This window comes from Triturus cristatus, chromosome 2_2, assembly GCF_964204655.1.
Source record: "Triturus cristatus chromosome 2_2, aTriCri1.1, whole genome shotgun sequence".
NCBI lineage: Eukaryota > Metazoa > Chordata > Amphibia > Caudata > Salamandridae > Triturus > Triturus cristatus.
Genome location: NC_140582.1, coordinates 715,095,048 through 715,109,301, shown reverse-complemented (window position 1 = coordinate 715,109,301; position 14,254 = coordinate 715,095,048). Strand labels below are relative to the sequence as shown.

The following is a 14,254-nucleotide window of genomic DNA, read 5'->3' as shown; positions in this document are numbered from 1 at the left end:
CCCCCACCCTAATCACCCACCCAAGCATGTCGCCAGTATCTATCATAATTACATGCGTATCAAAGCCTCCCCTGCCACTTGTCGGATCCGCCTCCCACAAACCACAGCAGAAATTGCCTCACAAGCATAGGGGGAAGCCTGTTACAGGGTTCTCAAGGGGCCGGGGTCTCATCATCCTCCACTGGATCCCCCCGTCCCCCACAGCCGAGCGCTTGAACAATTCCAGGAGTGCCAACCATGCCCGGGCCCATTCTTGCGATCTCTCATTTCCACTACGTCTAGCCAGACATAATCTATAAGTCCCCTCACTTCCCGCCCATTTCTCCATTTCCTTAGTCCAACGCAAGAAACTAGGTCCCTGCCTCGCCTTCCAATGGGAAGTAATCTCCCACTTGGCCAGGACCAGCCCCAGGTCAATAAACCTACTGGTGACCTTAGTCTTTGCAGTGTGCGGAAACCCATGCAGTAAGCAGACCCCCGGGCCCACCTCCAAATCCCTCTCTGTCACTGTCAGGAGGAGTACCGTCACCACTTCCTGCCAAAATCTTGACACCTGTGAACAGTCCTAGAACATGTGAATAAAAGTCGCCCCAACATGGCCACATCGGGGGCAAGCCTCCGGTCCCCCAAAGTACTCAGCTATTTTGCTAGGTGTAAGATAGGCCCTATGGAAAACATAAAACTGAATGAGCTGGAAACGTGCATTTCGTGTACACTTCCAAGGGCGCTCCGTGATTTCTTCCCAGTTTTTGTCCGCAATAGGCGCCCCAAGGTCCGCCTCCCACTTGACACACAGCGCAGCCAGGGGTTGCCGCATATCCCCAGTAATCCGCCTGTAGAGACAAGTCACCGCCTTAAAGGTACCTGCCGCCATCACTACATACTGACAGGCAAGAGAGGTGTCCGGCTCCACCAGCCCCTTCCGCCAGTGCTTCCTGATAGCCGCAGTCAAGGCTGCATGTAAGAGGAAGTCCCCCCGCGGGAGATCATGCCGCTCCCTAAAGTCGTCAAAGGGGAGTAGATTACCATCCTCATATAGGTCACCCAGTGTCATAACTCCCGCCTCCTCCCAGGCCAGCAACCAGCTCCAGTCTCCCCCTTAAGTCGTGGTCCTTATACCACTATTTTAGTATATGGTTTGGCTCGCCCCTAGGGCCTGACGTGTATTTGTGCTATTGTACTGTACTATTTGAAGTGTAACTAATGTGTTTGGACCTCTAGCCTCATAAAGAGACTAGTAGGGTGTGTTTAGAAATAAATACATATATTTTATATATATATACCTGGTGTGGTTGTCTTTCATTTAACCATTTAAGAGATTATAGACAGGTAAAACAAGCTGCTTTACATTCCTTCAAGACTTAGCCTGAAGGCTGCTCTCCATAGCTACCACTAGGATGGCTTTCAATAAAGGTTGTCTTTAACCTATCATCAATAAGAGGTTGTTTGGACTGGTGCAAGGTGCCCACTATAACTAGTGGACAGCATATACCAGGCCAACTTCTCACATCCCCCATTGGAAGCTTTTAAGGCCATCACTTTGGAGCAAGTCCAGTCTTTACTGGCACACATAAAATCTGGTTCCCCTCTTGACCTGGCCCCTCCTTTCATCATCTCAGCTTTGGCCTCGGCCCTTGCAGCTCCCATCACTGAAGTCTGTAATTTATCTCTAACCACAGCCACCTTCCCTCAGAAATGGAAGATGGCTCAAATAAGACCTATATTTAAAAAAGCCTTGGCCGATCCCCTGGATTCTCAAAATTATAGACCCATATCTCTTCTTCCTTCCTGAATATCTTGAACTGAATAACTTACTTGACCCTTCCCAGTCAGGTTTTCGTGTGTCGCACAGTACCGAATCAGCACTAACTGAAGTAACAGATACTATCAAGTTGACCCTAGATAATGGGACACTAACTATGCTGATCCTTCTTGACCTGTCGTCGGCAGCGTTCGACACCATCTGTCATCGAATCCTAGTGCACAGGTTACGAGAGATTGGTGTCAGCGCAATGGCACTTAAATGGTTTGAAAGCTTCCTTGCGGACAGAACATAGCGAGTCCAACTTGAGTTGTTTACTTTTTCAGACTTCGGCTGTAGACAAAGGGGTCCCACAGGTGTCTTCTCTGGCCTTTTTAGATCTTGTGGATTTGACACCGTTCCGTACGAGGACGATACACAATTGATAGTTACTTTTGACACAGATCCCGCAACGACCAGAGAAGAATTTTTTACACCTGAACACTAGCAAAACCGAGATTCTGCTGTTCGGAAAAGTGGAGGTGCTCTGGTCTACTGATTGCTGGCCTTCTGAGCTGGGTGAACCCCCCACCGCAAAAAAATGGGTGAAAAGCCTATGTGTTATTGTGCATGACAAACTCTCTATGGAAGAACACGTGAAAAGCATCTAGGGCACCTGTTTCGGCCTGATGCGAATGCTCAGAAAGATTTTTCCTTGGCTTCCTCTTTCAGCAAGAAAGTCTCTCATACAGGCACTACTAGTAATTAGGCTAGACTACGGTAAATCCCTACTGATAGGGATTGGGGAAGATCTGCCCTCTAGGCTGCAGGTTGTGCAGAACACAGCTGCACGTTTGGCCCCTAATCGGCCCTCTCGATTACCTTCCGGACCTCTCCTGCGACTACTCCACTGGCTGCCCATTAGGAAACGAGCAGTATTTAAGCTTTTGTGTCTGGTATTTAAAACACTACAGGGGAATGGTCCAGCTTACCTCAGTAAAAAGCTAAAACCTTATATTCCTTCCCGGCAACTGAGGTCGAGCGGTCAGCGGCTGTTGTGCCCTATGAGGATTGATAAAATCAGAATGGGTGGCCGCTCATTTTCGCATCTTGCTCCCTCCCACTGGAACAAACTGCCAGACGACATTCGCGCCTGCCCCAATCTAGGGCAGTTTAAAAAACGTCTTAAAACCTGGTTGTTTAGTCACTAATTAGTTGTCTCCCCTCTGCTCTTCTGATATTGTGGCACCGAAGGATCCCCTTGGGGAGGATTCGTTTTGCGCCTAACAAATGCTAATAATAATAATAAAAATAATAAAAAGTCATTTTTGAATCTGGAGAACAATACTCAAATACAGCAAAAGCATTGAAGGTTGCCAAATGAAACAGATGGACAGCCAACTTCTTATACCAAATGTATGACTTACGAACATCTCTGTAAGGCTCCAACCTCTTATCTACTCTATCTACACCACCCATGTGCTTATTGTTGTCTAAAGGGCACACAGGTTTGCGCACCTCAGCATCCTAACCCCAAACAGTCACAGGTGAAGCACTTTCATCATAAATGATTGTCAGCATATCAGCTAGAAGTTTATCACTATGCAATGCACTGCACTGTCCCCTCAAAAGTGTTTTTTTTTTCAAACAAGCTCTTCAGGGCAACCTTTGCAGCTAGAGTGGATTGTGCCACATGCAACAGAGTCCACTTTGAACAGTTCCTTGAACAATGGCATTGCAGTGTTGAGATTTCTATGTGTAAATGGTGCCTTTTGTTAAAAAGTCCTGTACCAAGTTCCCACACAATTTTCTTACTGACTCCAAAAGTAGACTTGACAACCAGGGGGGTCAATAGTGGAATCCCTACCAGTGTACACCCTGAAAATATAGACTTATCCAGTCCTACTCTTAGACCGCATATATATCTTAATTCCATAACGCGCCCTTTTGCTAGGAATATACTGCCTAAAAACCAAACAGCCCTTGAACAGGACCAAAGACTCATCCACAGCTATTTCTTTCCCTGCAACATAGATCTCTAAAAAATGATCTACAAAATGATCAAGGACAGACCGAATCTTGAAGAGACGGTCACAATCATGATGTTCCCATGGCAATGCTGAGGCATTTTCAACAAAATGCAGCATCCAATGCGGAAGCAAATACTGATCATGAATCATGGTTGCAGGAAATATAACAGTTGCCATCCAGGGGTAGTAGACCAAGCAAGCAACAGCTTCCTTATGAATTCCATCAAAAAAGTTAAATACTAGAACTTCTTCAGCTCAACCAGATTTGTGGGATCCACCGGGAAGCTATAGAGTGGGGCTTAATTCAGGCACTCTTGTCCCTTAAATACTGCACAGTATACAAATTAGTCTGTTCAACAATCTAATCCAAAAATACATCGTTCATGAACAACCGCAAGAAATGTATTGGCAAAACGTTTTCAGTATTGACTCCACACCCTGAGGCATCACTAAAGGCAGGCAACAACGGCTGCACCGTGTTTGGGGCAAGCCACAGCACTTACAATGGGAAGCCTTTCAGCCCCAAGCTGCAATCCAGATGCCTGTTGCTGCACTATCAGCATATCAGTACCCTACTCTGAAAGAGCCTCCTCTTACACATTGAGTGGCTTCATCATCAGATGATTCCTCTCTGACAGAAAACTCACTGCCAGAATCTTGGACTTCCTCCTCTGCCTCTGATGCTGAGTCAGTCTCAGAACCATGGTCAGAGGAAGCTTCAAAAAGCAAGCTAACAACCTGTTGAACGGTAATCCTGCGGCTAGCCATAATCCTGACTAATAAAAATAACACAACAACAGCCCACACTGTGTACAATAAGTAATATACAAACTGTAACTTTATCAAACAGAGAGTAAAACTGCTGGCATAGAGTAATCTTGAAGGAAACGTCAATCAATACAAAGCACACTAAGACCTATATACTCAAAAGACTGAAGAACACCTGCACCTACTCTTCAGACACAGCAATCACCATTGATATCCCACTAGAGTGGAAAAACAAAAGAAAATTACACACAAAACAACACAATATACATCTTGCACAAATCCAAGGAGAATTTGACACGCAATAAAACAGAAGCTAAATATGCTGCTGCTGTTACACCAATTTACAAAAAACGCATTCATCCAGGGAAATGATAATCATTTGGAATAAACAGTACAAAAAGGTATTTTTACCAAACACATGCAACTACACAAACTGCAGGTATACCAGTGTCAAAACCGCATGCAGGAGTTGCAGCAAAGCAAATCAAAAGCTTTGCACTAGAATAAAAATGAGAAATAAAACATTACGATCACAAATGCAAATGATGACGAGAAATAAAACAGTCAACAATATAAAACACTATGAACTCTGCCCATCATCATCAAAATCCACCAGCCACAGACATCGCCAGCCAGAAGCCATTCAACAAACACCATCAGCCAAATGCCAGTCCACACACACGGCCAATCAAGCGCCAGTCCAGACACACCCCCAAGCAAGCACCAGTCTAGACACCCCAATAGCCAAGTTCTAGTCCACAGTCACTGCCAGCAATGCACCAGTCCCCACACATCACCAGCCAAGCGCCAGTCTATACACACCGCCAACCAAACGCCAGTCCACATACACCGCCAGCCAAATGCTAGTACACACAGACCGTCAGCTGAAATCATGTTCTCACACACACAGAAACCTTCCCTAGTGTCTAGTGGTTGTCTGCCCTGGGCATAAAAATATGGCCGATCTGCCCCCAAGGGGGGGGCAGAAATGGCCAATATATATATGCTCTAATCTTGCCCAAAGGCCTCTCACATAAACTTATCCTTGATGTTTAGTGGCTTTCTGCCCCCCTTGGGGGGCAGATGGGCCTACAAATATGGCCAATCTGCCCCCAAAGGGAGCAGAAACAGCCTAAATATATGCCCCACTAAAAGGGAGCAACCCTTGAACAAGGGGCCACTCCCTTACATGCCAAAAAAGATATCCCTGGTGTCTAGTGTATTTTTGTCGTCCTTGCAGGCAGATTAGCCTAAAGATATGTCTGTTTTGCCCCTAAGGAGGCAGAAACTGTCAGAATTTTTGCATACATAAAGGGGGTAAACCCTTGCTCAAGAGGCCGCTGCCTCAAGTAAATTAAAATACCTGGTGGCCTAGTGGATGCATTCCTGCTGCGCGATTGCGGACCTACCCACGATCATGCAGCAGCAATGCACTGTAAAGAGACAGCGGGGGGAGGGGGGAACTTCCTCCCCCCCACCGGTGCCTCTCTTCCTTCCCTGAACCCATCCCAGAGGAGAAACTTGTTTCACGGACGTGCTGGAAGCATTCGGCTTCCAGCATGTCCCAGCGACTTTTGATGATGTCGGTGCACATTGTGCACACTGACGTTATCAGATCACTGAGGTGGGGGTCGGGTGGCAGCGGAAGCGCTTCTGCAGCCACCTCCAATGGAGACATGTTGCGTGGGGTGTGGGGGAGCACCAGCAGGTTTTCAGGACGGCTTCGAACCGTTCTCAGTATTCGTCCACCATGGCTGAGGATGGCTCAAAACCATCCTGAGCACCCAAGGGGTTAAACTTATATTCTTGAAACAAAATATAGTGACTTATAAAAAATGAAGCACAACTCTAATACAACCTAAAGATTATTTACATTACACTAAAACAAATACAGTCTTTAAAAAATATATCAAATAAAAGAACAAAAAAAATCATAGATGAAGACGTAAATATATATATATATATATATATATATATATATATATATATATATATCTAAAATATATATTTATTTATTTTTCCACAAAGAATCACCGCACTTCTCGAGTTTCAATTTAATCAGCACATTAACCACCATCACCACCACCATCGTTTTGACCAAGAAAAGGTCTTGTTCACGGTTTAAGTTAGTCCATCCTCTATTACCAATATATATAGTTCTGTCATACAAGTCCATTATGAGGCATCAAAGTTGTTTAATAGGGATGTTGTTGCCATGTTACTCAGACGGGGACTTTATATGTTCGATAAACACACATAAAGAAACGTGCAAAAAAAATGTAATGGCATCTTATTTCTCTTAGTAAGTTCTACTCATTCATTCCTTTAGTTCAGAAATTCGGAAAAGGATGTTTGTAATGTCTTTTACTTCCTTATTGTTACCTTGGCACAGTGTCAATTAGAATATCCCAGCGGTGCACTGTAAACTTCCTCATTTGTTTATTCCAAGTTGATTTGAGTATGTCATTGTCAGTGCTCCTTAATACTTTAACAAGGATATTTGTTATAGGTGTCTTTGCAACTCCTTGCTTGATGAGCTCAGTGCTCTCTTGTGCCATCTCTAATTTCTGATATCTGATTATCAATCAATCAATCAATCAATCCACTTTATTTGATTATTTAAAATCATAAAAGTACAAAGTACAATGTATAAAAAACAGATTTCGGTAAAAACATTTGAGCGATATATATATAAAACAATAACTTATATCTGTTACAGATAAACCAAATATCTCAAGATTTTTTAAAAAATTCCATAGAATGTTAACTATAAAATTTATACGCTATTTATCCTAGGGCATCTTTTTTTCTTAATTCGTACAGCAGCAATAAGAAAACAAGCAATATTAAAAATATCCCAGGAGTTACTCAGCATTTGGAGATAAAGTGGCGCAGGTCTGACTTGTAAAAAGCCCTTTCCAGATATCTGATTACAAATGGATATGTAATTCTTCGTCCCCGTTGAGGCCAAAAGGAGTCTTTGTTTTGAATCTCACCATAAGTCGTGATTCAAGTCTTCTCAGTTGAAGAGTGCGGTTCCCTCCTCTTTCATTTTTTGTTACTGTAGCAATGCTGATGTATTTGATGTTACGCCAGTCTGTAGTATGTTGAGAGTGTATATGTTTGGATACTGCATAGTTCATGTCCTTATTTTGGATTGCCCTTAGATGTTCCAAAATTCTTTTTTTCAAAGGACAGATCGTGCTTCCTATGCATCTTTGTCCACTTAAGCATTCAATCATATAGACAACATACGAGGTGTCACATGTTATTCTCTCTTTTATATAGAATGTTCTTCCTCTGAAGTCCCTCACTTCTTTTGTGCTTTGTCCAATTTTGCAGGCTTTACATTTGTTGCAATGTACAAAGCCTGTCTGTTGTTGGATTTTTCTCTAGAGAAATGGCTTCTGAAAAGTTTGTCCTTCAGCGACGGCACTTCTCGATAGGTTATCATTGGGCTTGCACCTATCCTGTTTCTAATGTCCGGATCCTTCATGAGAACATTCCAATACTTTCAAGTAGCCTTTAGGTTTTGACACAACAAGTTTTGGCACAACACCTTATCTACTATGGTTAGTAGATCTGCTTTTGCATCAAAACCATGGGTGGGAGCATGGAAACGCCAATGTACCACTCATGCTATGCCCCCTTGACGCAAAGGAGCGCTTTACATAACGTTTTCTTACAGACTAACGCAAATACCAATTTGTATTGGTTTGTATATCCCAGAAAAGATTTTGCATCTGGTCTGCATTAAAAAACGTAATGCAAAGCCAAAGCAAAACCTTTTACATCTGGGCTGTGAAGTTCCTACTTTTGTGACTTGGGTCTGTAGTCCAGTACTTCTAGGTGCTCTTCTATTAGCAGCAGAGTGCTCGGTCCACTCCCACTGGCCTTTCTCTCTAAGTAGTAGCTTGCATGTAAGAGGGGCGTAATGTTTGTAGACATCAGTATACGCTGAGAGTTACGTACGTACGGTACATGAAGAAGTAGTTTGTGATCGAGTCAAAGGGTGGTCCCAGATTTTCATGAAATTTGAAAAAATGGAGAGCCTAAAACTAGCAGTAATATCTAGACTCTAGGCAGTTTTTATTATTAACATTACTTCTTAATACAACTTAGTAAAAACTGTTTATTGTTTTAACCCTTTTGATATTGTGAAACTCCATTTTACATATTTATTACAGGGTTGCAGATTTCGATAACATTGAAATGCTAGCGAGGATGACAGATTGCATTCCTTTGTACACAGCAAAAGGAGTGGCCATCGCCACATTTTACTTGGCAAGATGTCTTCAGCGAGGCCTGGGTGTACGAGAAGATAGAATAGCTGCCCGCAAGTATTATTCCAAGGTAAGCCTTATGGGGCACTGCATGTTATCGAAGGTACCGCAGGGAGCACGTGCCGGGCAGTGCATGGAACGGCACATGCGTTCTATGTAGATTTACTAAGCCTCAGTCACCCACAAAGATAAACTAAAAACAAAGGCCAAATAAGTATGTTAGCAAACGGTTAATGTGGAAAAAGTGGCAATATGTTGAACAATGTGTGTGGAGTGTTCCAGTGGGAATCGCAAGTGGATGGCCCAAGGCAGAGGCTTCAATACCAATCTGATGAATTTATGTCCCAATTGAACTAGTATTGAGTTTTGATGCTGCATCTTCCTAGTTATTTAGAGGGAACATTGGTTCACTAATATGTACATCAATTAAAAAAATTGAAAGTGTATACTGTGTATGAAACATTTACCAAGGCATATACTTAAAAGGCCAAAACACGGAGGGGCATATTTACAAGCCACTACTGCCACCACAACGTCATTTTCAGTGACGTCGTGATGGCGATAGGGACCTCGCCTTATTTACAAGGCAACGTTAAGCCACTTAACGTGGCTTAACCCTGCCTTGTAATTAAGGCAGCCTTTCACGCTGTATTTAGCATGAAAGGGGAGGCCAATGGTTGTTGCAGTGGGCATTCCGCTGCAAGAACCATAGATTATGCCGCTACCCCCTATTTACAAAGGCAGCGTAAATAGGAGGCAGCGCCAAAATTAAGACCAGGGAAAACCTGGTCTTAAACAGGCGAAACAAGGAGAAATGATTTATTTCTCCTCGTTTTTTTCTGTTTCCATGTGTGCTGCCTTGTGCAGCTCACATAGAAACAGCAAATTGCCTATGATTGTTTATGTGCAGGAAGGTCCCCCTTCCTGAACATAAACAATCATTTAAAAAAATAAAATGCTGTTTTGCAACTTCTATGTGTGCTGCATTAAGCAGTACACATAGAAGTTACAAAACAGCATTTAAAGATTGTTTATGTGCAGGAAGGAGGACCTTCCTGCACATAAACCATCGTTCCCCCAAAGTAGACAGCCTTGCACTATGGTTAGGTGCCTGCGTTGGCGCTAGGCAGCTGAACTCAGCGCTAGGGGAAATGCAGGGGTGCGCCACATTCTTGTGAATATGGAACAGCCCAGAGTTTTCAGAATGGAGAAGCTTGACGTTAGCAATGTTTGCTTAATGCCATGCTTCTCCATTCTGTTGTAAATATGCCCCGGAATCTCTTGCAATTGCGTTATTTATTGCATCAACGCGGATGAAGCAACTCTGTTGCTGTGTGGGAGTGCCGAAGAATTATTTATTTAATCCTGCGGTGTCGCTCAAATTGGGGCCATGACGAGAACACAATGTAGCCGCGGCAATGCAGTAATTCCTTCTGACGGGAGCCGGCATGAGTCCTGATTGTACAGATAGGAGTCGTAGGTCTTTTTTATAGTGATGCACTTTGTTTTGTCTTGCACTTTGCATTGTACCTTCCATGTCACTTATAGCATGAGCACAAGATCTTTCTTTCTGATGTAAAGTATGTTTATATGATGCTATAAATAACGCAATTGCAAGAGATTTCGTGTTTTGACCTTTTAAGTACATGACTCGGTTAACGTTATATTGTTTTGCTGTCTTCATACAGAGAAGACTCACTTTGTTAAATTGATTTATATCTTAGTGAACCAATGTTCTCTCTAAACGTATTGCCCCAGGTTCTCTAAATTAATGAGGTCACCTTTGTTAAAAAAACAAATGCACCTTTCTAGTTAAGCAGAGTGTAATGGGAGTGTCTACCACTAAAATTATTAGGGACTGGTTCAACTTTTGTGTTCGAGGAAGGAGGCATTTTCCACCCAGGTATGCATTCCCACGTCATACGGTTATGCACATGCTCAGGAATGGCTGCCCCAAATGACATGTGATCCTGCACATTCTGATTTTGTTCCTGCACACATTAGAGTAATTGATATTCAGCAGTAAACCTTATCGTTGGTATAACCTAAGTATTCTAACATTCTCAAACATGGAGGTCTTCCCTGATGGCTTACCTTAGCATCACTCCCGACATCAGAATGTACACTGGAAAATCAGAATAATATAAATTTTATAAAAAATTACTATTTTTCCAAGTACATTTTTTAAAAATGCTTAATGTGGAGAACCAAAGAAAGAACTCCATATGTATCTCCAAACACGTTTCTAGAAACCTTTGCTATTCGGTACAGAGATATCAGCTTTCAGGCAGCCATTGTAGTTCAGTTTTGTTTTTCTTAACAGAGCAGTCTTGAAACATTTGACACATTTTGTTCTTTTGAGGATTTTTAAAAATAATTTTTCTTTGACATTTTTTAATATTTTGAGTTACAAATGTTTTTTGTCCTTCCTTTAACAACATGACTCTTTCCAGTTTTGCAGTTAGCGTAAGGGCAAAATGTCAGGTTGGATTGGCATTGTAGATGTTTGTACTTTCTGCCTCCTGCAGATGGCCCTTTCAAGTTGCAAGCATTTTTTGGAGAATGAGAACTGGTGCGGTCATGGAGAAACAGTTCTGCTAGCTCAGGCCTGCAAGGCTTCTAAACTTTTATCAAACTTCAGGTTTTCCAGCCCTTCTAACAAGTGTAGAAAGGCTTCTCTCCAAGAAGGTGCCATGAAAAGACCCTGCTTCATCCTCTGGAAGTCCACGTGGCCTCATGCTTCTCAATAGGGTGCTTGTTGTGCCTGTTCCCACTCTGGTCTTTTGTGACACAAACACGCCCGTCAGTACCATTCTCAGCACCACAGAATGTCGTGGAACAGTGACTCAGTAGCGCGTGCCTTCTGCACCAGGTTTTATTTCACCAAACACAATCCTTTGGGCCTTTGCAGCCTTGCTTCTGTAGGTGGCAGGATGAATCACACTGGCCCCTTTTTGACCTGGTTGCAATGATGATGAGAATGATCAGGGTGATAAAGACTGATAAAATTTGTGGAAGCACTCCATGTCTCTTTCCCTCAAATAAGTCTTTCCCTGATGATTCCCTCGCACTTACTGTTCATATGGGTACAGTGGCTAAGGAGTTCCAAATTTCAATCCAGCTTTCTATACGACATTTAAAACCTTGCATAGGCCAAAACAGGACCTAGATCCGTTGTGTAATGGTTGTTAGATTAGGTCGACACTGTTTTCTAGCTTCTGCGAAGGATAGGCTGTGTCCACTAGGGTGCAGCAAACTTATGAGGCGCAAGATTCTGACCTTTTATTTTCAGAGATATCTTCCAGCTGACTGTTTACACTTATTGACGGTTTTAAAAAAATATACAGGGAAACTGGTGGTGCCAACCCTTCCAGACAGGGAAAGTCTGCAGTTGTGTATTTTTGGGAAGAAAGTATGTACCTCAGGACAGTAGTGGGTGGCAAGTACGCCGTTTGGAGGTGTGGGCAAATGGGTGGTGGCATAAAATAAATACACAACAATATAAATATATTAAATAAATTAAAAAGCACTTATCTGCTTGCGCAGAAATGTCCTCCTCACACCAGGCCTCTTTTTTTCTAACATCACGTCCAGGGCCCCAGCGAACCTACTTAACCAATAGTGGCATTGCTCTCAGCATGAGAGAAACTCCAGGATTGGAGGGAGCGTCATCTCTTGGTTCTCCTGAAGACAGTAGAGGTCTGTGCAGGTCTAAACCCAGCTGTCTAAGACAGCTGGGTTGAGAGGTTCATAGTGCGCATGTCAGGCTGGCCATCACAAGATGGCCGGCCAAAGGGATATGCAAACTATAAACTACTGCACAGGCAGGCCACCACTCTTGCAACTCAGGAAGCCACACCCATTAGGTCAGGACAGGTTGCCAAAAAATAAAATGTTAATGAATTAACTTACCATTTTTTTTCATCTCTGGGGCATTTAAGTGGGGCGACGCTCCTCCACTCCAATGGAGGAGCCGCCCCTGCCTCAGGAGGTGTTGGTTGATGACACAAACGCACCCTCTGCAGTCTGTTGGAGAAACGCGTTGTTGGCCTCCTTTGTTAGGATCCAAAATATGTCCATACCACTGTATTCACTGCTGTCTACTGCTACAGTTCAGAGAAAACAAACCGGATACAATTACAAATTACTGGAAATAAGTTAATATGATATGTTAGTCTTCTTTTCTTAGAGGGAATTTGAAATTGAATATTTGTTTTGAGAAAGCGTGCCTTGCCAGTTAATCAATCACGCCCATCGTATGTACCCACAGTGTGTATTATGACGCCTTTTTCAACCATCTCTTCATTTAAGACCTAACCTCACTGTGTTTGTTTTAAGGCCTATCACCTGGATGCAGATGTAGCCGCTGATCTTCACTTTGAAGTCATCTATGGAACAATTTAGGATGTACGAGCTGCATCGATTTCCCATCTTGTGTAGTGAACATTCCAGAATGACGGTCGCTTTGGCATGCTTTGGTGATGTTACTAGTCACGTTTTCAATGTTAATCATGTCTTCATAAACCATGGAATTTGGCATTTGCATCAAAATGTTTTGCTGCCATTCTCCAGGCTCTTTTATTTCGGATTGCCTTTGGTGATGCTCGTTAGTTTAACGAGTCTTAACCAGATCTCTAACAAACATCATGTAGTGCTTTACGCATGAGAACCCTCTCAGGTATAACAGGATAATGTGAGTTAAGTACTGTGCCTTTGGTTTAGCTTATTTATTTGCAATACATATGGGGAATTTATTTTGTGAACATGCCTGTGTATCTCAAAATATTCATTTACGAAAATAAAAAAAAGAATTCCTAATTTGTCTCAATCATTTTTTAATGTAAATCCTGTTTGGACCTTCAAAGCGCTGCAGGTACATGTTCAGACACCATTATAAAACCACCACTACATAGGATAGTTTGTTATACTCAAAAGCCCCGAAAAGGTCATTTAAACACCGGAATTCATGAGTGCTATATAAGCAGTAATAAAGTATAGGAGAGGCTAGAGAGGGCCTTGCGGCATCCTTCATGGCAAATACTGGAGTGAAACGTATTTTATTTAGGAAAGAAAGGGCAGCAAACGTTTATATATATGGACAACTGCTACCTGCTACCTCGATGAAACGCATTCCAAGAGACTCATCAATGAAAATGTATACACCCAAGTGGAACCTCAAAGGGAATAAGGCTGGCATTCTACAATCATCCAAACAAACCCCCCAAAAAATCGGCCTCAAATTCCGTATCCACAGTCTCCCGAGGGATCCTGGCACAACCTCTCTCAAGAAGCAAGTAGTAGAATGGAATCCAGCTCAAGCTCTGAAGCGATCTCTCCTCCCACATCCATGATAGCAACTGGCCTCTCAACTACCTGCAAATCCTCCGTACCTATACCCTCAATGTGGAAAAGGGGAAACAACCATATCCTTT

At 42.8% G+C, this 14,254-nt stretch overlaps 1 protein-coding gene across 2 annotated transcripts in view; it reads left to right on the top strand.

The window, feature by feature from the left end:
• The window catches only part of LRP2BP (LRP2 binding protein), a 231,223-nt gene extending 217,583 nt beyond the window's left edge, over positions 1-13,640 (top strand). The window contains exons 8-9 of one of the 2 annotated variants that reach the window (XM_085643285.1): positions 8,727-8,892; positions 13,161-13,640. In XM_085643285.1, the coding sequence (XP_085499411.1) occupies positions 8,727-8,892; positions 13,161-13,226 (232 nt within the window). In that variant the 3' untranslated portion in view covers positions 13,227-13,640. The remainder of the gene's footprint in view (positions 1-8,726; positions 8,893-13,160) is intronic. The other variant, XM_085643286.1, reaches the window with a different exon arrangement.
• Positions 13,641-14,254: the final 614 nt, after the last annotated feature.